This window comes from Perissodus microlepis, chromosome 15 (assembly GCF_051167445.1).
Source record: "Perissodus microlepis isolate ML-2025 ecotype Zambia chromosome 15, ASM5116744v1, whole genome shotgun sequence".
NCBI classification, from domain to species: domain Eukaryota; kingdom Metazoa; phylum Chordata; class Actinopteri; order Cichliformes; family Cichlidae; genus Perissodus; species Perissodus microlepis.
In genome coordinates this window covers 11,194,726-11,219,399 of record NC_140475.1, presented here as the reverse complement: position 1 = coordinate 11,219,399, position 24,674 = coordinate 11,194,726, and the positions used below count along the sequence as shown (strand labels likewise).

The following is a 24,674-nucleotide window of genomic DNA, read 5'->3' as shown; positions in this document are numbered from 1 at the left end:
TGTATTTGTTCGTGACAACCACCCAAACCTGGCTTGAAATTAGTGGCTAGTTTTTATTCGAGTTAATACAGCAGAAAACAGCGCAGCACACTTTCCCCTCCACGCAGTCCCGTTCAGAGCAGAATAAACGAGGTCTCCAGGTGCATTTTATTGCTGTTGAAACTTGTATCCCGATGTTGCCACGTGAATGTGTTTAAGGTTAATTTGGCATTGATTTAAATTCTAATAAAACATTTTCTTCCCAACTACTCTGAAAGGATAATACATGAGGCTATCTAAATGCATATACTGGCTCCTTTTCGCCACATCCATTATTCATAGACAGCAGGAAAAACCAGTCACCGAGTTAGTCCTGCAGATGTTTGTGTCTTCCTCCTCTTCTCCCTTTCCCTCTCTTTCTCCTTCCTTTCTATCTTTATACGTTCCAGCCGTGTTTTTTCCTTAAATAATTCTCCCCGGTGCCTTTCTCAATCTCCACTTGAGGTTTTGTCTTTAAAAGCCACTTTTATTTCCCCCTGTCTTTTTTTCCCAGTCTTCAATCTCTCAGTTGTGTGACAGAGAGAAAATTATTACACGTGTATCTTATTCACACACTTTAAGCATTTCAACTCCTCGCTCTCTTCATTCACTATATTGAATAACAATCGTGTTTTATTGTGAAACCTTATGTTTACTGGGTAAAATTGCCCAGATGTTAAGGAGATTTTTATTCCTCCTCTTCTCCACAGCCCTTCCTGAATTCAATACCCAATTGGGTGGCCTATCTGATATGAGCTTAGGAATTGAACACAGTTTTCATATGGATAATGCTCATTTTGTGCAATTCATTGACCACGGTATACCGAATGTGTGGCAGAAGAAATAGAAATAAGCTCTGTGTGCAAAGGAATTGCAAGTATCCCTTTGGAGATAAGGGGGTTGTGTGATTCATTTTTAATTTTTATCAAATATGTCTCTTGTCACATATGAAATAAGAAGGGCATCTGAAGAGTACAATCCTCTGCCAAAGCCAATGATCTATCTTAAACATTTTACAGAACGTGAACCAGAACTGGACAAGAATCTAAAAGGTTCTTTTTGCAGGAACCTCTTTATTCTGCACAGCAATCTGGCTGCATTTCTTTAGGTCTAAACAAAAACAATACATTTTTAATTATTACAATTTTTATTTTAAAGATACAAATCTTTTCAGTCTCAGCACCTTTTTGAGTGAACATGTATTTGCATCAAATACTAGCCTTGTGTACCCACTGAATATTTGTAAATGGTTCATTTAGAGCTAAATGATGTGGAATATGCAAAATGTCCTTTTCTTGGAAATCGAGGCATTACAGTGTGGTTATCGTAAGTTCCAGAATGTCATATAGTAAATAATACATCTCATATTCAATTCAATTCAATTTTATTTATATAGCGCCAAATCACAACAGCAGTCGCCTCAAGGCGCTTTATATTGCACAGTAGATCGTACAATAATAGATACAGAGGAAAAACCCAACAATCATATGACCCCCTATGAGCAAGCAAATTTGGCGACAGTGGGAAGGAAAAACTCCCTTTTAACAGGAAGAAACCTCCGGCAGAACCAGGCTCAGGGAGGGATCTCATAGGAGGCCTGTGAATTCTTGGTGATCTCCATCTGATTTAAATTGTACACTAAACTTAATTTTTCTTGTCCACTGCTTGTTGCTAGTGTGCAATCTGGCTGAAAGATGGGACCATCCTTTGGGCTATAATCACGAATGATCAAGCTCCCCACGTGGTCACATGACATTAGGTGTGAAGGTGCTTGCTTGACGACTTTGATGGTTCTTTCGGGATGTCAGTCCGCCATCCTGTTTTCCGATTACAAACGTCTGTGACCTTAAAAATGCATTTTGATGTTGTTACAACTAATCACACAGTTCATGTTGCGCTGGAAAGGTTATACAGTGGTGTTATTTACTTTATGATGCGATTGGCATTCCTGTGAAATCCGATCATATGGCAAATTAGGATCATCTACTATGTGGGATTGTCTGATTGCTATGAAATACACTGAAAATATGACTCTTTCTATTCTGATGTTACTCGCTGGCATTACTATTACATTTTAAACCCCACCGTTATACAGAATATAGGCAGCACAGACATTGCAGGTGGACGAGTCCTCAGCCCTTCAGTTTCTGGTATATTTGTCCTTAAAGCGAATATTCAGAAACATCTGGTTCTGACAGTTCATGCATAGTAAAACTGCTTTATCCCACTTTGTGTGGCGTAACTGAAAACACCAAAAATGTAAATGAATCAAATTAAAAACCAGATCTAGTTAAATGTAATCAATTTAGCACTAAGGGGCTCCAAATCAGAAGGAATCAGTGCCAATATCCACACACACTCCCTGTTGTGTTGAGCTCCATTGCCTGTTGGAGCATAATCCTTTAACTGGCTTTGCATTGCAATCACAACAGCAGAACTCATGACTTCTGTTAAGCTGCAGGCTGTCAGAATCATCTAAATGAGACTTTTAGACTTTTTGGCAGTTGCAGTAGCATACCTAAAAAATCTTTCCTTTCTTTCCAAAATGCTCAGGGAATAGGAAAAGCTGATCTTGTCATACAACTAAATATCCCTGTATTTCTATTCCTGTTCATCCACTTACCTCTTTCTTCTGTCACACTCTTTTATTTCCCTTCTCCTCTCCTGTCTCTTTCGATCTCACCTCTTCCTCCTTCATTCACATCTCTCGTTTTCTCCCTTTTGCTTTGCATGTTCTTGCAGCAGCAATCGGCCACAAGCTGTTCCGCTGACTCAACGTTTATTCTCTCATAGTTTACCCCCTTCGCTCTCTGCTTCCTTTCTGGCCTTGCCGATTCTCCGCTCCCACCCTCCCTTACGCTTTCCCACCTTCAATCTCTACAGCCAGTGGATTAATTTCATTCCTTCTCCTCTTCTTCACTCTCTTTCTCTTGCTTCTCTTGAGTGGATGCACAGTAGCTAACCGCTGACTTGTCTTGGTATAGATGAGACTCTTGGTTATTAACACCCTAATACTGGGCAGAACTGGCCATACTCCAGAGCCCAACAATCCCTATTATCCCTACAGCATTTTTACTGTGAATCACAACTGTGGCTGCATTGCCTACTGGCTCAGACCCAGACTAATATTTCTTAACGGAACAGAGATTCTGGTACAATTGGCCACAAACATTTTTGCCTCTGCATCATTGCATTGCATTCATAAGTCACTCAAGGAGACCAAAGGCTCACATGAGCATAGTAGCATGGTGGCCAGATTAATTCAGTGCAACACACAATACACAAGTCCTAAAAAAAAAGAAGTCAAAAGTGATCTTTTCTGGAATGCTGGTAATTCTTCTTTGCCCATTGTTTTGCAACTCTTGGTAAATTATGATTTTTCTAAACACAATAGACCTGCCAGTGCAGCACTCATTCTGCAGCTTACTGCTCCTAATAAGCTACCTATCTTTAAATTCCTAAAACAGGCCTCTTTTTTTTAACATGGAGGGCGATTACTGCCATGTTGCTGTGCTCTTCAGCAAATAGCCATTGACAGGAATGTCATCTAGATAGACATAGGGGGTGTTATATATATGCACGTGTGTGTGGGGGAGCTGAGGCAGCGGAAAATACTGTGGCTCAACACAGTTTAATTGTTTGACTACATAATAAATCAAATGTGTCAGGGGGGATTATTTATACAAGGAGCGTGTTAAACAAATAAATCACCGGTTTTCTCAACTCTGCATATTTATTTATTTATTTTTTACATGCATGCTGCTTGCACACGATTTTTGCATTTGTGCTTTTTGTGTTTCGGTATAACTATAAGACGCGAATTGTGGGTCTGTTTTGCACGCGTGACACTGAAAGTCGTGAAAAAGAGTGATTTCCGGAGCATCTTTGCACTCTCTCTGTCACTGGTGTGTCCTGTGCCTGACTGCCGTGTCAGAGGAAGGCGGAAGGAAAACAAATGAACACAAATAAGCCATTGGGGGATCTTTAGTACTAAAATATTCTATCTCTAAAGCTCAGTGTGAAGACCTGTGCCCAGAAACTTGTTGTAGCTTGCAGTGTGCTCTACAGCTGAGATGCTATTAAGTTCTACTGAGCATTGTGCTGCTCCGCAAATAAATAAAATCCAGCCCTGCTCTCTCTACCCATTGCATGTTTTTTTTAAACCTAAATTAATAAAACCATGTCAACACTATAAAGCAGGGTCCTTGTGAACACACAGAATGTGCTACAGTGCTATAAAGGCACATGAAAATGTGTTAACCCTGCAAGATATACTGTGGACACTAGAATATGCCAAAAGAATTAATTGATTAACTCATACATTGAAATGCATTTAGTGCCCATTAAATGCAATCATAATCTTTATCAAAAATGCATGAGGATATCTGTAGATGTGCCAAATCAGCATGAAGCAATATGGGTTGACTTAACAAAGGTGTCTGGTAATAGCAGCGCAGGGCTTGTTCATGATGGAGAAAAAGGAGATACAGCTTCCTTTAGCAGCTTTTAAATTGGATGTTAACAACTGTGGGCAGCCAGAGGAAGGGCAAGAGATAAGTGACACGGGATCTAGCAGACTGAGGTGAAGGTCTGCTGCGACGTTATGTACGATCAGTAGGATTTTGCCTTTAAATGAGAGCCAATGATGTGAGGAGAGGCAGTCGAGTCCTTTGTCCGCGGGGCGGGTTTCTCTGCAACATTTTTGTCTGTTTCAGTTTGTTTCTTTGGTTTGCTGTTGCTATGGTATTATTTCCCCTGCATCTATCCTTCTTATTCTTTTATATCTGTTTGTCTTTCATTTTTTTCCCCCACTGTTTTCGCTTCGCCTTCACCCTGTTCCTTGCATTTTCTGCCTCCCAACTTCCATCACCTCATCCCTGTCACTGGGTCCAGTGCAGAGCAGTGCTGTGCCCCGTGGCCCCGCCTCTTCTTTGGCAGGGTGATGTATGAGTGGCTAGCTTTGACGTCACTTCAGGCCCAACGTCACAGCAACTCAGTGCTCCCAGGCTTGCTCTTTCTGGTGCTTTCTTTCACTGCCTCTCCCTCATTCCTTTTCCTCTGTATCCTCCATTAATCGCCTTTTTTTTTTTTCATCTTTCGCTTTCACTGTATACTCCTCTGATATGGTCACTTTTCTTAATGTTTCACGTTTTGGAAATTCCTTTCTTTATCATGCCTTTTCATTATTTTGCATCACTCCGATTCATGTTATCGTCTCTCGCTCTCTCTTTGTCCACCCTCTTTATTCTGTTCTCGTCAGAAGCTGCACCCCCTTGATGTGGCTTGCTATTCCTCTCAAAAACATACCATGCACAGTGAGTTCATGTTTGATGTGAGCAGAAAGGCTAACAAAGATTACTGTCTTGTATGACACACAGGCTCATCCCTGTTCAGTTCCACTTATCAAGATAAGCTGAGCTCCATACCATAGTCTGTTTCCCACAGCCAGTCCTCCTTATGACCGTTTTTCCTTTACCAAATTCCCACTGACTCACCTTTATTTGTCAGAAAAATTGCCTGTGGCTTTGACAAAGATAAATATAAGAAGAGCAATAAAAAAGCGAATTGTCAGTCATCTTTGACTTCGAGAATAGCTCAGGAAACTTTCATTAGGCTTGACAAGACGGGACGCTGACCCACTTTCTGCTTTTGCTCTCTGTCTTCCTGACTTGTCTCGCTGCTATCGCTGCCTGAGGTCCACTTTTAGAGTCGGTGCAGTGGGTGGGACGTAAACTGAGATAGAGCTCGCTCGAGTAAAAATGAATGAGGACCGCTCTTGTCGACAACTGCGACACGGCTCCTACTGCGCCTGTCCCATGTGCATCGAGCTGAGACAGCTTGGAGCATGTTTGTTTAAAAAAAACATACAACTGACTTGTCCCGGACTTTTTATTTGCAAAGTGGTGAATATCATTGTGATTATGTAATATTCTTATTCTGTTTTCAGTAATGCAACCAGTACTGGACTGTGAGTAACTAAAATGCTTTCCTCTGAGAAAATATTAGAGGTAAAATCCATTCGCTTTATTCCGTGTACTAACCCAGTTTCTAAAAAGTTGGAACATTGTGCAAAATGTAAATAAACGCAGAATGCGACCATTTGTAAATCTCATACAACCAAGTTTATTTACAATAGAACATAGAAAGCAAATTAAATGTTTAAACGGTGACATTTTACTATTTAATGAAAAATATTAGCTCATTTTAAACTTGACGACGGCAACACAGGCTGTATTTACCACTGTGTAGCTTTTCTTTTAACAACAGTCCATAAACGGGCAGGGATTGTGGAGATCAGCTGCTGGACTTTTGGGACGGGAACGTTGCTCCCTCGCTGTCTGATACAGGACTCTAGCTGCTCAACAGTCCTGGGCTAGTCCATGTTAATGAGCTTCAGCCAGCAGAAGATGCCACTATTTCTAAATCATGTTCACATATGGTTTCTTCTTTGGATGATAAATGTTAACCTGCATTTGTGGATGGCACAGTCATATTCAAAGTCTTCGCAATTTTATGTTGAGGAACATTGTTCAGAAATCGTTTCACAGTTTGTAGATGCAGTTCTTTCCCCCAATTGGTGAACCTGTGCCATCTTCACATCAGTTCAAGCACTTGATGCGTTTTCTATGTTCTGTTGCTTTTATTTTCTTTTTACAGTGTTTGCACTTTTTTGGAATCGTGGTTGTACATCAAGCGATACAGAAAAGCATGGTCATTATAGAAACTTTGTCTTTGTCTCTAATTTGTCTTCCTCATTCTTCATCTGCTAAAATATTCGGTCAGTGTTGTTATAACACGTTAAAAGTCAGTGATGTGAAAACAATCCACAGGAATTGAAAACTGTGTTGTTGTTTTTTTCCCCACCCTGCCATGAAATTGCAGCACAAACACACTGCCAGAGGGAATTTGTATTTTTATAGGAAAGTCATTTTGACAAAGCATAAGAAAACATTTACTCGGTGCCAGAGGGTTACAAAAACACAAGTAGAAGCTTTCTTTTACTGGATAAAGATTTAATCAGATATTGAGATCAGCAGAAAGGGCATTCAATAATAACCTGTACAAAACATTTTTATATAGTTGTTTTTGTTTAATGAATTGCTTGTTGGCCTGTTTAGTGATTTGTTGACTTTTGTTGTTCCTTAATTAATCATTAGTTCTTTAAAATGTCAGCAAATGGTAAAAAGAAAATGTTGATTTTTGTCCTGCAGTTCCTCCATTTGCCTGAAGAGACACAACAACAACAACAACAACAACAACAACAACAACAACAATATAACACATAAAAAGAGGAAACCAGGGCACTTTTGACAGTTTTGGTTACTCTTGATTGGATGCCGAGGGAATTGGTGCATGCCAATTGAGAAACACAGAGCAGAGGTAAACTCAAACTGAACTACACATGAGGAAATTCAGTCTATGGCCAGTTTCTTTTGGTCATACCCTCTTGTTGAGGTTATAACCAAAAGTGAGCGACACTCACTGAAACAATTTTTAAAAAGCCAGTGTTTTCAACATATTTTGCGGCAGGATGTTTTCCTGATCACATCCCCAGGCGCACGTGTGTGTGTGTTTGTGTGTGTGTGTTCGCTTCATGATATCGTACATGTGGGATGGCTGCCTTCCTTCAGAGAGAAAGCAATAAGAGCAGTTTAAAAAGCACAACCTTAAATCCTTTCCTCTCTTTTACAGAGAGGAAGATTTGGTTGCCAGGCAACATTCAGACAGAGTTTTCAATTAAGCCACTTTGACTTAGATGGTCTGCACTGTCGCTGGGTCCAAACCATCTTAACTAACAGCAAGCCGGCCCTTCTGCTTGTTTGCTCGGCAGCTTCCTGCAAGGAGATGAAAGACAAAATGTGTACAAGGCCACTTTCGCACTAATTGTCCAAAAATGGTTCTTTAACCCCCCCCCTCTGAAAAAAACCAGAGTGATTTCATAAGGTGATGTCATGCAGGCTGATTTAGCTCCACTTTGTGACCTGACAGTTAAGAACAATTGTACTGCAGTTTACTTTGTTTGAGTTTTGTTGAAAAAAAATCCTTGTTATCATTTACAGGCCAATAATATAATTTTCTTTTTTTATTTTAGAGGTCTGCTAGGATTGTTTTACATGCTTAAATATTAAAAAACTGAGCGGCACATCTTTTTTTCTCTGTCTGAAATATTCTGTCTTTGCCCTTGTCCTGTCAAGCCTTTTCTAAGCCTAGTCTGCTCTGATCTAATATTTATTAATGCAATTTGCACTTCTGTCTTCCACAATGTCAGTCTTCAGTCTTACTTTTACTACTTTTAACTAACTTCCTTTTTTACTTTTCTTTGTTTTTATCACTGTTGTGGATATATAAATTCCCGCACTGCTTCATAGTATAAGCCCCTTTTATTTCAACTGTGCTGTTTATTGTGGACTGTACTATTTATTGTATTTTTGAATGTTCTAGGTCAGAATCAGACCTAGAAGTAGAGAGACTGCAGTTGCTATACCATACAACGCAATCGTATTCGATTTTCAAAAATGTATTCCAGCAGGAAATGATGAAAAAACAAACAAACAAACAGCAGAATTGAGGTTGCATGGAAATTCTCAAAGTTGAGGCACAATTTCTAAATTATTGTCCCTTTAAAACAAGTTGGACTAAACTCTGTACACACGATCAAAACTAATGGTGACATTAGCTACATTAGCCGTGCAAAGTACTGCCTCGGTTCCAAAAAAGGTTGGGTGATGTGTAATGTAAAAAACACTTATATAATATGAACACAACATTTATATATTTATAATCATTCTCTCCCCCCTTACTTGCACATTTGGCTTACATTACCCTGTGACAGGTTAGCTAGTAGCGGTATGCTAGAGGAAAGAAGGCACACTAGGTCAAGTGGAGAGAGCACTGAGATTCTCATCCACTGGGTGTAAAAAGGTTTGGTGCATGCTGATGAGCTCTCTGGCCCTCTGTTATATTCAGTATTCTCTTTTTTATTTCTTCATTTGTAACTAGCCCCAAACTCAACACTGTCTGAGGAGTTTTGCAGTCACTAAACTTCTTCTTTATGTCCTCTGTCTGTGGTTTTTAAAAATTTCTCATGAACATTTTTGTAACCACACACAAATGCCATCACAGTGGTAGACATGCACCACATTTCTCCATAAAACCACAAAAGTTTTATGCAACATGCCATTTCACAGCGTTTTACTGTAAAAACGTAAATGTCAAAATGGACGCTACAGTGCTACAAGCCTGACTGCTCATCACTGCCTTTACTACCTGTTGAAGTTCAGGCTCTAGGTCCTGGGCTGGGGTTGGCACTCAGCTTTAACATAATTTTGGGTTCTTGGCTAGCTTATGGCTTTTTGTGCAGACGCTTACAAAGAGCTAACGTTGTGCTAGCAGTGCAATGTAGTTATTTCTGGCTTGGGGGCAGTTTGTGCCATTGTGGTCTTGTCTTTTTGTGCAATAAAAATAAACCCAGTGCACATGTGTCCACTTCTGAAAAGCGGTAGATTGCCCCACTATTTTGTAAAATCAGCCGATTGTAGCACAAGTGCACAAAAAGAAGAAAAAAATTGTTTGTTTGAACCTTTGTAACGCAAGTGATAGCATAATTGTAAATGTAATGTAATCACTGTGGCGTGGTATGCTGCTGCACCACTGAGAAATGTAATGTGATTAAATGGAATGTGTTACTCCCAACACTGCAAATGATAAACCACATTGTAAACATTGTATCACATTGTATTTCTAAATAAATAGGTTAGCTTACGTGTGTGTAGTCTTCAGTCACTTTGCTACTCCTTAAGAAACAGAGAGCTAGCTGCTGGTATGTCATTTTTTCATATGAAACCAATTTGGCAAACTCAAGAAGAAGAATGCAGTTTTTAAATTACAGATTATGTTGAGTAACAACACCAGGTATAAAAGAAATTCTAGATGTAAAAGTAAAATTATTCAGTACAGACATTGAGGTTACAACTGGATTTGGATTAAACCAAACAAAACCCCCTTTCAGCAATTAAAACTCTGTTCTATAACAACCTGTTTTACCAGGTGAATTCCCTGTCAGGTATTTGTTGAGACTTTGCCCCAATATTTTTTCTTTCTGTAGCACCGTCCAAGATAAATATCACAAAGTGCTTTACAACAAAAACATTATTGAAAAAGAGGTGTCACTGGGTCCATAGAAGGATAGTGTGCAAAACCATTCAACATGAGCAACCAAAGTAAACGCTGAATTAAAAGTCACCCTAAATTTCCTGATAGAATATTTAGAAAAACTGTCAAGGGGTCCTAGGGCTTTCATTACCTTAGACATAATCCCGTTCAGGGTAAAACAGGGATTGAAATGAGTGGAAATTCTTCACAGTCCCATACAGATTCAACCAGCTCTTGATGAAAATATCCGGTTATTGAGTTGCTAAAAGCTAAAACTGGCTACCTGCTGCTGCCTAATGAGAGCTCCATGGTTAATGATGCAGCAGTTCTCTGTGGATTCTTTGCTATGAGCGAACCTTGTGATTTACACATAATAATAAGATCAATATAAAACATACTGACTCGAGCTGGTTTAGGCATAGCCTTCAGAATCAGAATCAGAATCAGAAAGGGTTTTATTGCCAAATGTTGAGCAGGTTTACAACATTAGGAAATTGCTGCAGTGCTTAGTGCAAACATACTGCCATAAATAACGCTTAAATAGACATGAGAAAAAAAAATAAGAATAAGAATTAAAAGTGCTAAGTAGATAGATATATACATGAGTGCAGGTGGTGATCAGTGACAAACATGGAATGATGCAGTGAACACAGCGTAGGGTCATGTGTTAGTGGTGGGAACAGTCATACGGTTATTGTTCATGTGTCCAACAGCAGAGGGGAAGAAACTGTTCTTATGGCGAGAGGTTCTGGTGCGAATGGACCGGAGCCTCCTGCCTGAGGGGAGCAGGTCAAACAGACTGTGTCCAGGGTGAGAAGGGTCAGCTGAGATCCGAGCTGCACGCCCCAGTGTCCTGGAGGTGTACAGGTCCTGCAGAGATGGGAGTCTGCAGCCAATCACCTTCTCAGCAGAGCGCACAACACGCTGCAGTCTCTGTTTGTCCCTGATAGTGGCTCCAGCGTACCACATGGTGATGGAGGAGGTGAGGATGGACTCGATGATTGCAGTGTAGAATTGCATCATCGTCCGTGTTGGCAGGTTGAATTTCTTCAGCTGCCTCAGGAAGTACATCCTCTGCTGGGCTTTCTTAATGACGGAGGTGATGGTGGGCTCCCACTTCAGGTCCTGGGTGATGGTGGTACCCAGGAAGCAGAATGAGTCCACAGAGGTGATGAGGGTGTCAGTCAGGATGATGGGGGGGAGTGGGGCTGTGTGCTTCCTGAAGTCCACAATAATCTCCACTGTCTTCTGGGCATTCAGCACCAGGTTGTTGTGGCTGCACCAGGACACCAGACGTTCAACCTCCCTCCTGTAGGCAGACTCATCCCCGTCCGAGATGAGTCCAATAACGGTGGTGTCATCTGCAAACTTGCTATCAGACAACACCTTGTTGTCAACATAGCTACAGATGACTAAATACAAAGGACTAAATGACCAAAAATACGAATAGAGTTCAGATAAATATATACAATAGTGCGTGTATTTATATATACCTTCCTGTGTATTGAGGCCAAAGGAAGATGAAATGTGGAGGAAACGAAAAGCCTAACATAGCTGGGTGAATGCTAGCTGCATTGAAGGCTTCGTAGGTGTTATGATCACCTGTAAAATACTTTGATAAAATATACCTATGTTTAGGGCTTATGGCACATGGCGCACTGTGTTGAGTGGGACTTGATTATTGGTGTTTGCATTCAGGTGAGATAAGCTTCTTCTTGTTTGTTGTTGCTGCCGCTACCACTGTTGAACCAACATTTCTCTCTCTGCCTTTGAATCATCCTGCTTCTTGTGTCTATGTAGATTCAAGAGAAATATCGAGCTCTTCAGGAAATTTACTGTAGCTGGCCACATGCCAAAACACACAACCCCCTCCCCTCGCATATTAATGATGAGCGATAGTGTCTTCCCCAGAGTGCCGTGTCTTCATGTGCCCCCATATGAAAATTGACACCCCCTGCCTTAGTGCTGATACTCATGGGAAGAATAAAAATAATCAGTAAGCTCACCCACTCACTCTCCTCGAGAAAGGAAACTTGCTATTATTTGCTAGACTTGTGCTCTTTCCTTCCTTTTCCCCCCTTTATTTATTTATTTTTTTTAAAGAAAGGAAAAAACTTCCATCGTTGTGTCTATTTTCTCTCTCTGCATCTGTTGTTAGAATTGTCAGTGTACAGTATATCCAAATGTGCCCTTTCTCTTCTTCTTCTTCTTTTTTTTTACTTCCTGCTCTTATTTGCTCAGCTGGTCACATAATATCCACCTCCTCTCTGCTGATTCATATTCTCTATACTTGAATTCATGACCCCACATTTCCATTTTCTCGCTGTCAATCTGTCTGTGTCTGTTCCTTACTGTAGCTCTGTTTTGTGTTGATTCTGTATATTTATTGCTATTTCTACAGAACTGCAGTCATCTACTGTAAGTGGCTTACTGTTTCCTGAGTTACATTTGCAGTGCATACATACTGAGTGCGTACGGTTAAAATGAAATGCTCCTTAGTGAAACTGATCCCTGTGATTTTTATCTGTAGGGTGCATAATGAGCTAATATTTTAAATGAAATGTGTGTAAGGAGGAAGTCTTGCACTGTAAAGAGTTTTGTTGGAGGGGAGGAATGGGCTGAATCTCTGTTACCAGACCATAAAATTTACGTCACTGTGGATGTTTCGTTTTCCTTCCTAACAATTACCCAGGAACACATGTCATGACATTTAAATCAGGTGTCGTGACCCTCGAGCTTTCAAATGCTGAGGCACTTGTTCTTTTTTGCCATTTTTTTTTCTTCTCTCATGCAGACACAGAACACACCGGCTTTCTCTGCACAAACAGACACATGCGCTATTGCTTTGATGATCTCTTTGCTGGAACTGTACGTTCCTTGACTGAGAGCCTTTCAGGTTCGGGCGTCCTGGTGTGGAGTGTTACTGTCAGCATGAGAGTGGAGCGGCTGTCATCCAGCTACAGTTTCTCATCAATGAGGTAGGTTACAAAAACAGAGAAATGACTCCCATTTTTACTTGTGGTTACTTCTAATACACAACACGCTTGATGACTGATTGCAGCTACTAGGCTGATTTTGCTATTTAAAACAACTGCTGTTTAGTCTTGAAATTTAGCAATCGACAGCAATGTCACGATTTTCTCCAACCTTGTTTGTTTCGTCGTTGATCTTATCAGGTAATATTGAGCTTTTTCCAGTTTAGAACAATATGGCTGCTTGTGTTTGAACTATACTGATGCGTTGAAAGTTTATTGTGCTGAATTGATTTAAAAAACAATATAACATGAAGTTGTTTTACATCTTGTGGCAGTTTAACTGTTTTTTGGCTTGTTCCTTTTAATAACACAGTCACAGCACAACTTACCCAAACATTATTCTGCACCAGAAAACCTCTTATATAATTTTAAGCTACAATACTGTGCAAAAGTAGCTCGGTTAAAATCATTGTACAGTGCTTCAACAATGTTGATGTCTGGTCTCTGATGTCTTTTCTATAAAGGTATACTTTTACTGCATTGAGAGTGTGTTTGAGATCATATGGTATTGCACGATAGTTCAAAATTTTATGGCACTTTTCTTGTTGTTGTCCAGTTTTCTCAAATCACTGCACAGCATGCTGAGATATGTCAACGGTTCTTTGATTAAAAAATACTATTTATGCCTGACTAACTGTGCTATCCTAGCTATTTTTTAAAGAATAAGCTAAAGAAATTAGAAATTATGAGGGTTTTTTTTTTCAGAGTTGTCAGCCAGCCTGGACTGAAAGTCTGGCTCCTTGGAAGCAAAATATAAAGAAATGAGGGAGCAGCTCAAGACTTTTGCACAGTACTGTACAGGCCAGACACAAACATTTTTGACTACCTTTTCAGATTTTTATCACTTATGACCAGTGCAGTATTTCATACTTAGTGTTTCCGGTATATGTGCTTGTGTGTGTTAGCATCTGTGTGGCTGTGACTCAGCAGTTCAAACGAACCCTTAGGGAGATCGAGATGATTTTTTTGTGCCTCCCACACACACACAGACATACACTCATATACATCTTATGAATCATCATCGTTACCTGGGAGAAAGCTGCCTGATTTAAACTCAGTTCCCTGAGTTTCTAGGGAATGCAGTCTGACTAATACATGTCATGCTCGCAGACAAAATGTGCAGACGTGTTCATGGAAGCTTCAGTAGTATGTAGTTAATGACACTACCCGTGTTTGTGTGAATGCTTTTCCTTTGTCACCTTCAAAAAAGGAAACTCATTGCCTCTGTTATGACAGGGGGCGCTGGTGAGCGCTTTGGCAGATGACAGCGTCCACCTATGGAACCTGAGACAGAAGAGACCAGCCATCCTCCATTCCCTCAAGTTCAACAGAGAGAGGTAAGTGGGTCACGCATAAAAGCTGCAGCTGGTCAGAAACACCGCATACTAAATTGAGTCCACTTGCTTTCCAGTTTTTCTCTCAGTTGTTTCTCTGCATGCTCAGTTAGACCCCACACCTGGTCTGGTGCAACATGAACCGTGATTTTCTGAGTAGGGTTAGTGTCAGTTTGCCGCCTGTTTCAGCTGTTAGTTTTTGCAGTCATACATTATGCAAACAGATGGTACTTCATTTGGCACATTTGTCTGTGCGCTTGCAAAACTGTGCACAGAGCACTGGAAGTGACAGAGAGTCTGATACTCTCGTTTTCTCTCTCTGTTGGTCTCCAACTAAACACTTGGTATTTGGGTCACTTGCTTTGCCTTTGAGGTTTTTCCCATCACTGGGGCACAGGTGTGAAACCTACCCAAACACCTGAAGGTCTATACCAGTTTACACCACGCAGAGACACAAACATGTCATGAATAAAAACAGAAGTAATGTGAGTGATTTTTTTTCAAGTAGTTGATCAGGTATGGTGATGTAAACCTTTTCTCCACTGGACAAATCTACCCTATTGTTACCCTGAAGAAGAAAAGCAGTCTATACATATTTGTTCGGCCACTTTGCATGTTTCAATCGACTTTAAGTTATTACCGTATTTTCCACACTATAAGGCGCACTTAAAATACAAATTTTCTCAAAAATCCACAGTTCCCCTTATAATCCAGGGCGCCTTATGTATGAATTCTGGTTGTGCTTACTGACCTCAAACTGATTTTATGTGCTACACGACGCTCAAAAATCAAAAATGCTTTAGTACGACTTTGGTAAGCTACGAAGCTGCACCGCTTAATGGATTGTCTGAGCATTACAGCTACCGTAGTCAGGAGCCTCAACGAGTAATCTGGGTCCAAAACTCAGTCTGCTTCAGGTCCCAAAGTTAAACGAGCAGTGCGGCATCACTGAGAGTTAAAAACTGTCTAAATTCTTTCACCTTTAATAAAATGATCAGCGTTGCCTCTTTACCAGGTGCAACAATTAAGTTTAACATCCAGGCATCCATGAAAACAGGATTTATTAAATTTAATGGCGTTAGAAGTTAGCAGGAAGTTAGCTCGCTAGTTTTCACCTAAACATGATATAGCATGTTCTGACTGAGAGATTTCTGAAAAAATGAAAAACGTACAGCTCTGCTATCACTTCCAACGTAAATGAAGATAGAAAACTAAACAGCAGCGACTTTTGTAGGGTTACTGAAGTTGGGCTAGCTGGTATATAATGACGTGCTACGTGATCGCTAGCGACACCGCTATGTTAGCATAACAAACACAGTGAAGCTGGAGGATGAACTTTTTCCACTCTGTAAAAGTTAACGTGAGGGTTCCCGATGGTTAGGGACAACTGCAAGGATGCTGTAAACGGACCAAACTTCAGTCAGGAGAACAAATGAGATAATTAATCCACAATACGAGGTTAGTCATTAATATACTGCAACAACGTGGGAATAGAGCAGCTTCAAGAGAATTCAACATTAATGAATCAATGGTACGGAAGTGGAGAAAGCAAGAAGAATGAGTTGAGTAAAGTTTGACTTATCTAACTGTTTTGTTTCAATTAATGCGCCTTATAATCTGGTGTGCCTTATGTATGAAAACAGACCCGTTCCTTGATAGTGTGCCTTATAATCCGGTGCGCATTATGGTCTGAAAAATACGGTACATTATTATTATATTATTGCTCGCTAGTATACCACTTCCTAACATTAGATTGTGATGTAAATTTCTGAAGAATCGAGACTGTTTTTTGCCTGTAATTGTATTGTGTATTGTTATGATAATTAAGGTGCCAGGATAGACATCTTCTCAGGGTTGCATCTAAAGGACAGAGGGAATGGTGCACATACTGGCAAAATTCTAAGTCATACTGTCTGAATACTGCATTTTTTTTTATGCAGTTTAAGTTCTGAGACACAAGTACAGAATCACCTCACCTCCAGGAAGTTAGTGTACACCCATCAGAGCCAATCATATCACTGGCCCGCGATCTGTCACTGTGGAAAGCGGTGAAAGGGTTAAACCTCAGAACAAATGATCTGAGATGGCGATGATGTGATGGACAGGTGGCCAGCAGCAGCTTTTAGGGCGGATTGTGTTCTTGTGGAGGCGCTTGACTGCCTCTGACATTTAGTAAACATTGCCGCCCAGCCGAATGACCTCAAGACACAGCATCACAGAAGAGCAGAGTTACTGCATCTTAAGACACGTCAAGACGGGAAAAAGAAGCTGCAAAGTCACTTGACACGTTTGAAATGGAAAAATTAGAGAAGACCGTTAAACTAATGCAACGGGAGCAACTGGAAAAATCTTAGGAAGAAGCTTAGAACAGTTAACGAATTTGAGATGGAAATAGAACAAGAAAAGAAAGCTAGAGATTACCAAAGAAGGTTATAAGGTAGGAGCAGGAGAATGGAGTATCCATTTAATTCATTCATGTTCTCAGCCCCATTCAGTTGAAATCAATACACAACATGTAACAAGTTGGGGAAAATTCAGATAACTGAGCTTCATGAAGAAGTCTTTCCAGTCAGACTCATTGGGAAAATCAGACTGACTATCTCTTCTGCCCTTCACAGGCACAATCTTGCTTGAGGTTTGAATTACCTTTTTATTTGCCCTGTGTATCCACAATATGAGTTTGCATTTTTTCTCAGGTATGAATAGATTTTTTTTACTTTCTAAAGACATACAACTTAGCTGAGGTGTTAATGATGGTAAAACCCTGCGGCAGACTGCTGACCTGCTCAGGATGTACATCGCCTCTCAACCTTTGACCGCTAGGATAGGCTTCAACTGCACCTTGATTCTGAATTAAATGAACAGAAGAAAATGGTTGGTTGTAGGTGTTAAAGTCCACTGTGTCATCTGACACAGCAGACAGTATCCTCACCCCCAAGTATTTTGCAGTGAGGGATTGACCCTGGTTCTGCTAGAGGTTTCTTCCTGTTAAAAGTAAATTTTCGCTTCCCACTGTCACCTTGCTCATCGGGGGTTATCTGAATGTCGGGGTTTTCTCATACTATTGTGAGGTCTTGATGTTACTTCACTGTTATTGTGATTTGGTGCTATATAAATAAAACTGAAACAAATTGAATCAGCTGTCTTTAGCTGGGCTATACTCATCCAACTTATACTGTAGATAAAAATTGGTGCTTCACTATAGACAAGTGGTAATACTATAGGAACCTTAGTGTAGCTGTGTACATTACAGGCCTATAGAAATGTGCATCAGTTGATTTGGGCTTACATATAAAATACCAGATAAGGTGAAGTTGATAAGGCTTTTTGGATGACTTCTTTGGACTAAACATACAATGATAGGTGTGTAGAAGCTAATGGGTTTAAACTTTAACAGTATTAGAAATCAGCTTACTATTATATGCTGATACCTCCCATAGGTATTTTTATTAAAACAACTGATCTTTGGAATTACTTAGATTTTGTAGGACCTCATGCACCTTCAGCTTTTCTGTCACACCGTTAAAAAGAAGCTACAGATATCTGTAATCCTTGCTTTGTTTATGTTTGTGTGTGTGCTTTTTTTTAAGTGTGCACCCCGATCATACTTTCTGTAGCTGTCAAAAGAAAGAAATACCATGAGGTCATGTTTCCCAATAGATATCACACCTTGAAGTGTCATCTGAAGTTAAGAGTGAGTGTTCTAGTAAAGCCAGAAAACTTTCAATTATTTGTAAGGCCAAGATGTCGGTCACCCACTGCAATCCAATCCCATCCTTTTTTTCCTTCTTGCCCTCTCTGACACTTTGTTCAAAGCTTGACTTGAACTTGCCAGAGGACAGTGCAGCTGTGAACTCCATCAAGAAAAGCACTGACTCACCCATCCAGAACTGTGACAGCAGCTTCTTAACAGGTTGAAAAATACTCCACCATAGTAATAAAAATAATAATAATAATGTTAAGTCATAGTAAAGTTAAGACAACATTCAAAACAAATATTATGACAGCTTGTGGTTGTAGATGGACTTAACTTGGCGTAATAAACAAAATTCCTTTGGCTCTGCGCTTCGCTGCAGTCAGTGGTTATTGCTTAATCTCTTGGTGATGACAAATCTGTGATACGTCTGGAAAGTTCCAGCGTTTACCACAAAGCCACAAATTGTTTCTTTCTTTCCGTGATTATCGAAACACGATAAAGCGCGTTAATTAATGAGAGGGATAGAGGTGCCAGTAGACAGATTATTTAACTTTGGAGAGAGCTGGGCTTGCTGTTTCTTCCTGCTAAGCTAAATGCCTCTTGGCTCAGGCTCTGTATTTAATGCACAGACATGAGGGTGCTATTGATTTAGCCAGCTGCAGTATCTCTCAGTAAGAAAGCAATTACTGCAAACGTGTCGCCCAAAATGTTGCACTATTCCTTTAACGGATGTTTTGGTTTTGGACGGCACTCGCTTTCAACAGCTTTCTCGCCAGCAGATCAGTCTTTATGACTGCTATCTTTAAAACGGTAACTTCACTTTTACTATTGATAAGGCTGTAAAATGTGGAGAAGCTAAAGAAAGTGAACTATATTTGGTGATTAATGGCTAAAAAATGTAGTTTGGTTAGTAGGCATGCTGGGAAATTTTGTTTCTCCGTGTATGCCAAGTTGCTTGATACCTGGGGTCAGAGTGTGGGCTCTTCCATGATAGAAATATCACTGTTGAGCCACCGCAGCCCACTTCCTATCATCTTTAGGCCCGTTCAAGTGCTCTAAACAGATCTTTCATTCCTCCCTAATTGAGCCCTGATCAGAATTTGAGTTGATGATTGAGAGCAGTGTTGCAGAAAGCCCCTCGAGCATCAGTATCCATACACATTAGGCAACAGGGAGATGAGAGAAAGGAAGAGAGGATGAGCTGAGACTCACTGGGCCTCAGCCAGAGAGCAGTGAGTCAGTCTGTGGGAAGGAGTGTGGGGGGAAAAAGAAATCCTGCCGAGTCATTCTGGCGTAGGATGCTCTCGTCACCTCCTGGCCTCACAGGAATGCATTGCAGATGTGGATGTTATCGTCAAAATAGGGTGATATGATACGAGATAATGGTGGGAGAGGGGGGGAGTGTGTGCTTGCAAAAAAGTGACACCTAATATTTTATGTTCTCCGTGGTAAGATTAAGGAAAGTCTGTTTTATAAATACTACCTCATTGTATTCCTCTTATACTTCAGTGAAGCTGTCTGACAGTCAATCAAGGTGACTTAATAATAAGCCTAAAGTCACAGCCTGCTATCACAGATTTTTTTTGTACTTAGGAGTTTGCTGACATTGGGAGTGTGTCAATCAAATGTCTTAAAAATGCTTGAAAAATGAATTATTCAGTTCAGCAGACTTTGCTCAGAGATATTTGGCTGATTAAAGCTGCTGCAGGGCTGATGATTTCGATTTGATTCACTCCACAACTTTCTCCCCAGCTTCTAACCTTGCACACATGCATTGAAACATGCAAAGGTGAAAAAGTATGTGCATGTCTTTGAGCACTGGCACCTTAGATTAAAATCCCCTAACCGCTTTGGGGCATTAGAAGCTTTTATTCTCATGGATAATTTGCTATGTTTAAAGACTGTTCAACTCTTACACGACTTTTTTTGGCTGCTGTGTACAATGTGATGTCATTTTTATGGAGATTTTTTTTTTGTTCGCTGTCTGTGTCTGAATCACTCTAATCCAAATAATCCAATTGAATCCAAATAATACCAAAGAAATCCAAACTATTGTAAAATTTCAGACTTTGAATAGCTTTTGAAAGAGAATATTGGCAAGAAACGCAGTGAGTAAAATGAAACAATGATTAACTTTGTCTTCATCCTCTCCTCCCATTGTTTACAGATCAAACATATTTATAAACAATATACATTTATGTTCACGATCACCCCTGTTAATATACACTCACCCCTTCATTAGTTGCAGCTTGCTCGTGTTGGACCTTCTTTTGCCTTCAGAATGGCCTTAATTCTTCATGGCATTGATTCAACAATGCGCTAGAAACATTCCTCAGAGATTTTGCTCTATATTGAAATGATAGCATTACACAGTTGCTGCAAAGCTTCGCATCCATGATGCAAATCTCCTGTTCCATCAAATCCCTAAAGTGCTCTTTTGGATCGAGATCTGACTGTGGATACCATTTGTGTATAGTCAACTAATTGTTATGTTCAAGAAACCACTTTGAAATTATTTGAGCTTTGTGACATGGTGCATTATCCTGCTGGAAGCATCCATCAGAAGATGGATAATACTCAAGTAGGCTGTGGTGTTTAAATGATGCTCAGTTGGCACAAAGGTACTAAAATTTCCCCCACACACCATAACACCAATAGCAGCCTGACTCGTTGATATAAAGCAGGATGGATTCATGCTTTCCTGTTGATTACACCAAATTCTAACCCTCCCATTTGAATGTTGCAACAGAATTTGACACCCGTCAGACCAGGCAATGTTTTTCTAGTCTTCTGTTATCAGATTTTGATTAGTGCAGGTGAATTGTGGACTAATCCAGCACCTAGTGTGGTCTTCTGCTGTTGTAGCCCATCTGCTGCAGTTTCGATTATATGTATTATGTGCCCTTCTGTATACACTGGCTGTAACAAGTGGTTATTTGAATTACTGTTGGCCTCCTATCAGCCTGAAACAGTGTCTTTGGACCTCTGGTGTCAACAAAGAATTTTCACCCACAAAACTGCTGCTCACTGCATATTTTCTTTTTCTTCCTTTTATCATTCTCTGTAAACCTTCTAGATGTTTATGCAGGGAAAAATTCAGCAGGTTGACTTGTCTGCATTTCTAAATGTTTTGAATCGCTGCCATGTGATTGGCTGATAAAGTATTTGCATTAAGGAGCAGTTGAAAAAGTGTAACCAATGAAGTGGCCAGTGAGTGTATTTGCAAACAGGAATGTGAATTAATATAAAACCACACAGGACAGCTTCACTGGAAACAAATTTGTTTCATATTACTGTCTATTTAGCCATTCTGCACCCTGTGGTCTGTGCTGAAGGATTGCATGGTAAAATGTTGTTCAGAAAAAAGGAAAGTGTCACAAGATCAAGGCAGCGTAGATCAAAGTATTGTAACTGGTGATTTCTAATTACAGGCGCGAGCAGATTACTGGATGATCCTCACTGATAGGAACACCACATAAAACCAGGCTTTATAAACGACGACTTTCTGGAGTGTCCCCTCTCCACAATTAATTCACAGCGAACCGTACTGTCACACGTCTAGCTCAGATTGCAGTTAGTGTCAGAGTTGTGTTGTGCAGCAGGTGTCTGTCATTTCTGAGGCAGTGTGCTTGGCTCCGAGCCTGCAACCAGCAGCTGCGTTGTGACCACTTGAAGCTGGAGGTTTCACCAGGAGACGCGTGCATGCACAACAAGTGTGAACACAGTGACACACACATAATGACAACTGCACAAACAACTGAGTGCGTGTTTGCGCACACGCACAGAGAAATGGACACACACATACACAGTAACACACTAACAAACTACAAGGATAATTTGTATAATTATGCTTCACAGTTGGCCCTTATATTCTGGCAGTTGACTTGTATATGCTCATGGATCAAACCTATTTATACACAACATACATTTGCACACAATACATGTGCAATTACATTAATTCATATCAACAGCTGGGGAGCACGTAATAACCACACACACACACCCATTTGCACTCACATATACAGACAGACAGTAAGCATAAATGCAGTAACAACTACAATATGTTTGCATTTTACAAAACCACCGCTCATGAAATCGACGCATGCTCACATGCAAGCCGTCATATGCATAGACGAGGCACATCTGCATGTGCAGTGGACCGTCTGCTAGATAAAAGGATCCCACAAGTTATCATGAATATCCGTGTTGCTGTTACATTTCCTCTGGTTAAGTGCATCTGTACAAACATGTGCATCTCTCTGATAATCTGCCCACATGCGAGTAAGCCACTAAAAATCATGTTTTTAGTGGTTTCAACTATGGTATCTGGTATATGGTTCGTTTTTTTCCTAAGAGATTTTGAAGTGTATATAACACTATTGTTGAAGAAAGACATATATGGAAACTGTTGAGATTGGTAAACACACGAAATCAAATCAGCAACCTTTAAGCCTTATCATGTCCCTGCTTTGCGTAGATGCATCTTACACATGGACGTGAAAAATCTGGGTTATATTAATGTTTTGAAGATTTCAAAAGGTCAGTCACTGCAAAGTACTTTCCACAATATGCTAAAACCTAGTATGATGAAAGCTAAGCTCTTCCACTTTATAATAGTACAAGACTGTCCAAAGGCCTTGAGTCACACCTCACTCCTCTATACTTTGCTTCTGGGGAACCATTCATTCTTTAGTTTTTAAAATGTCCTTGGCTTTGTGAACCTTTGAGTTATGAACCATTCAAGCGCAAAAGAGCCATCTAGCCCAAGTGATGAACCACTGTTATGTCTACACATAACAGATAACCAATTTTTAATTGTAGACACAATGTTACTAGCATTTTGTTGCAAAAACTCAAAGTTGTTCCATTTCTTTAGCTGAATTTATAAAAAATGCTAAACATAACACATTTTGAGAGGCATAAAATATCATTTTTGCACCAAAAAAGTGATTCCCAAAGAGCTATTAGCTGGAAACCTGGTGTATCTAGGCATGATGCATGTGTCTCTAAAGAATTTGCGAACATTTCTTTGGAAGAAGTGGCAAGGCAGATGAACGGCATCTGAAAATCATGTCCTTGGGTTCTGACACAGGATCTGTTTCAGGTCTTTGCAAGTTGATTTATCTACACTTTGCCGAAAGCTCGTGAAAAATGATCTCAGGTGACTGTTAAGAAGGGGAAAAGGTGGCAAAATGCCAAATTACACAAGAACTGGACTGAAAATCAGTGGCAACAGGTCTTATGGACTGATAAATATATGAAAGTTGTGGTTCAAATCATCAATAGTATAAGGAGAGAGGTACAACAATGAATGTCCACAGCCATCTGTATAACATGGTGGAGACTCTGTCATGGTTTAGGGTGAATTTCAGCCAGTGGTGGTGGGGATCTTCTCAAAATATGATGAAATAAAGAACACCAAAAAGTACCATCAGATTTTGATTCACCATCCAATACCATGTGGAAATCACTGGATTGGCAACAGTTTCATTTGTCAGCATGACAGTGATCCCAAACACATTGGGAACATTAAGAGCAAAACAAAAAGCAGTCAACATCCAAAAAGAGTTATAAATGTCCTTCAAGAAGCCTAGAGAACTATTCCTGAAGACTACTTAAAGAAATCACAAGAAAAATCGCTCAAGAAGGTTCAGCCTCTGTTGAAGAATAAAGGTGGTCATACAAAATATGAGTTAAATGTTGTTTTATGTGTCTCTTTGCATGTGTTATTTTGGAGGCTTGGTATGTGATGCAGCCTGCTGCCTCTCCAAAAGTATGAATATATTTATTTGTTAAAGCAGAGCATGGAGGCAGAGAGGGGAAGAGCGTGTGTTATAGTAAGAGCTGCTGCTGATCTCAGTACAGCCCCGGAGCAACAGTGTGAGATCGACTCCCAGAGTGAATGAAAAGTTTTAAAATGCTTTAAGCTACCGAACGGCTTTGCTAAGTAAGTTTTGGAAGAGATGCAATTACTAATGTTCACTGGCAACATCCATATGCTGCACATGGAGACACAAATCCTGATAACTAGAGATCGAGTTACCTGTCATGGTTCAACAGGGTATTTTTTTTCTGCATATGTATAACCAAGATCACAGTCTTTACATAGTTTCTATTATTTAGTTGTATCTCTAAAATGCTTTTGCATATTAGTTATGCTCAATTGAATCATTGAATCATGCAGAAAATGGGATTGCATATTTTTATAATTATAAGGAATTGTATTAATATTGCGTATAGGGCTGCCACAAACGATTATTTTGATAGTCGACTAGTCACCGATTATTTTTGCGATTAGTCGACTAATCAGATCATGCATCCATTAGACGTAAAACGTACAGTTTATTGCATCAGCATGCGTCTGCTCTTATATAACTATCATTAGCTTACAGCTTTAAGTGTTTAAGGTATGTGCTAACTAAAAATAAAGACAAGATG

The 24,674-nt window shown here is 40.0% G+C and overlaps 1 protein-coding gene across 1 annotated transcript in view; it reads left to right on the top strand.

Annotated features, from left to right (window-relative positions):
• stxbp5a (syntaxin binding protein 5a (tomosyn)) overlaps nucleotides 1–24,674 on the top strand; it is a 108,616-nt gene that overhangs the window by 24,761 nt on the left and 59,181 nt on the right. Inside the window, exons 4-5 of the mRNA XM_084953875.1 lie at nucleotides 13,067–13,148; nucleotides 14,442–14,542. Coding sequence (XP_084810001.1) covers nucleotides 13,067–13,148; nucleotides 14,442–14,542 — 183 coding nt within the window. The remainder of the gene's footprint in view (nucleotides 1–13,066; nucleotides 13,149–14,441; nucleotides 14,543–24,674) is intronic.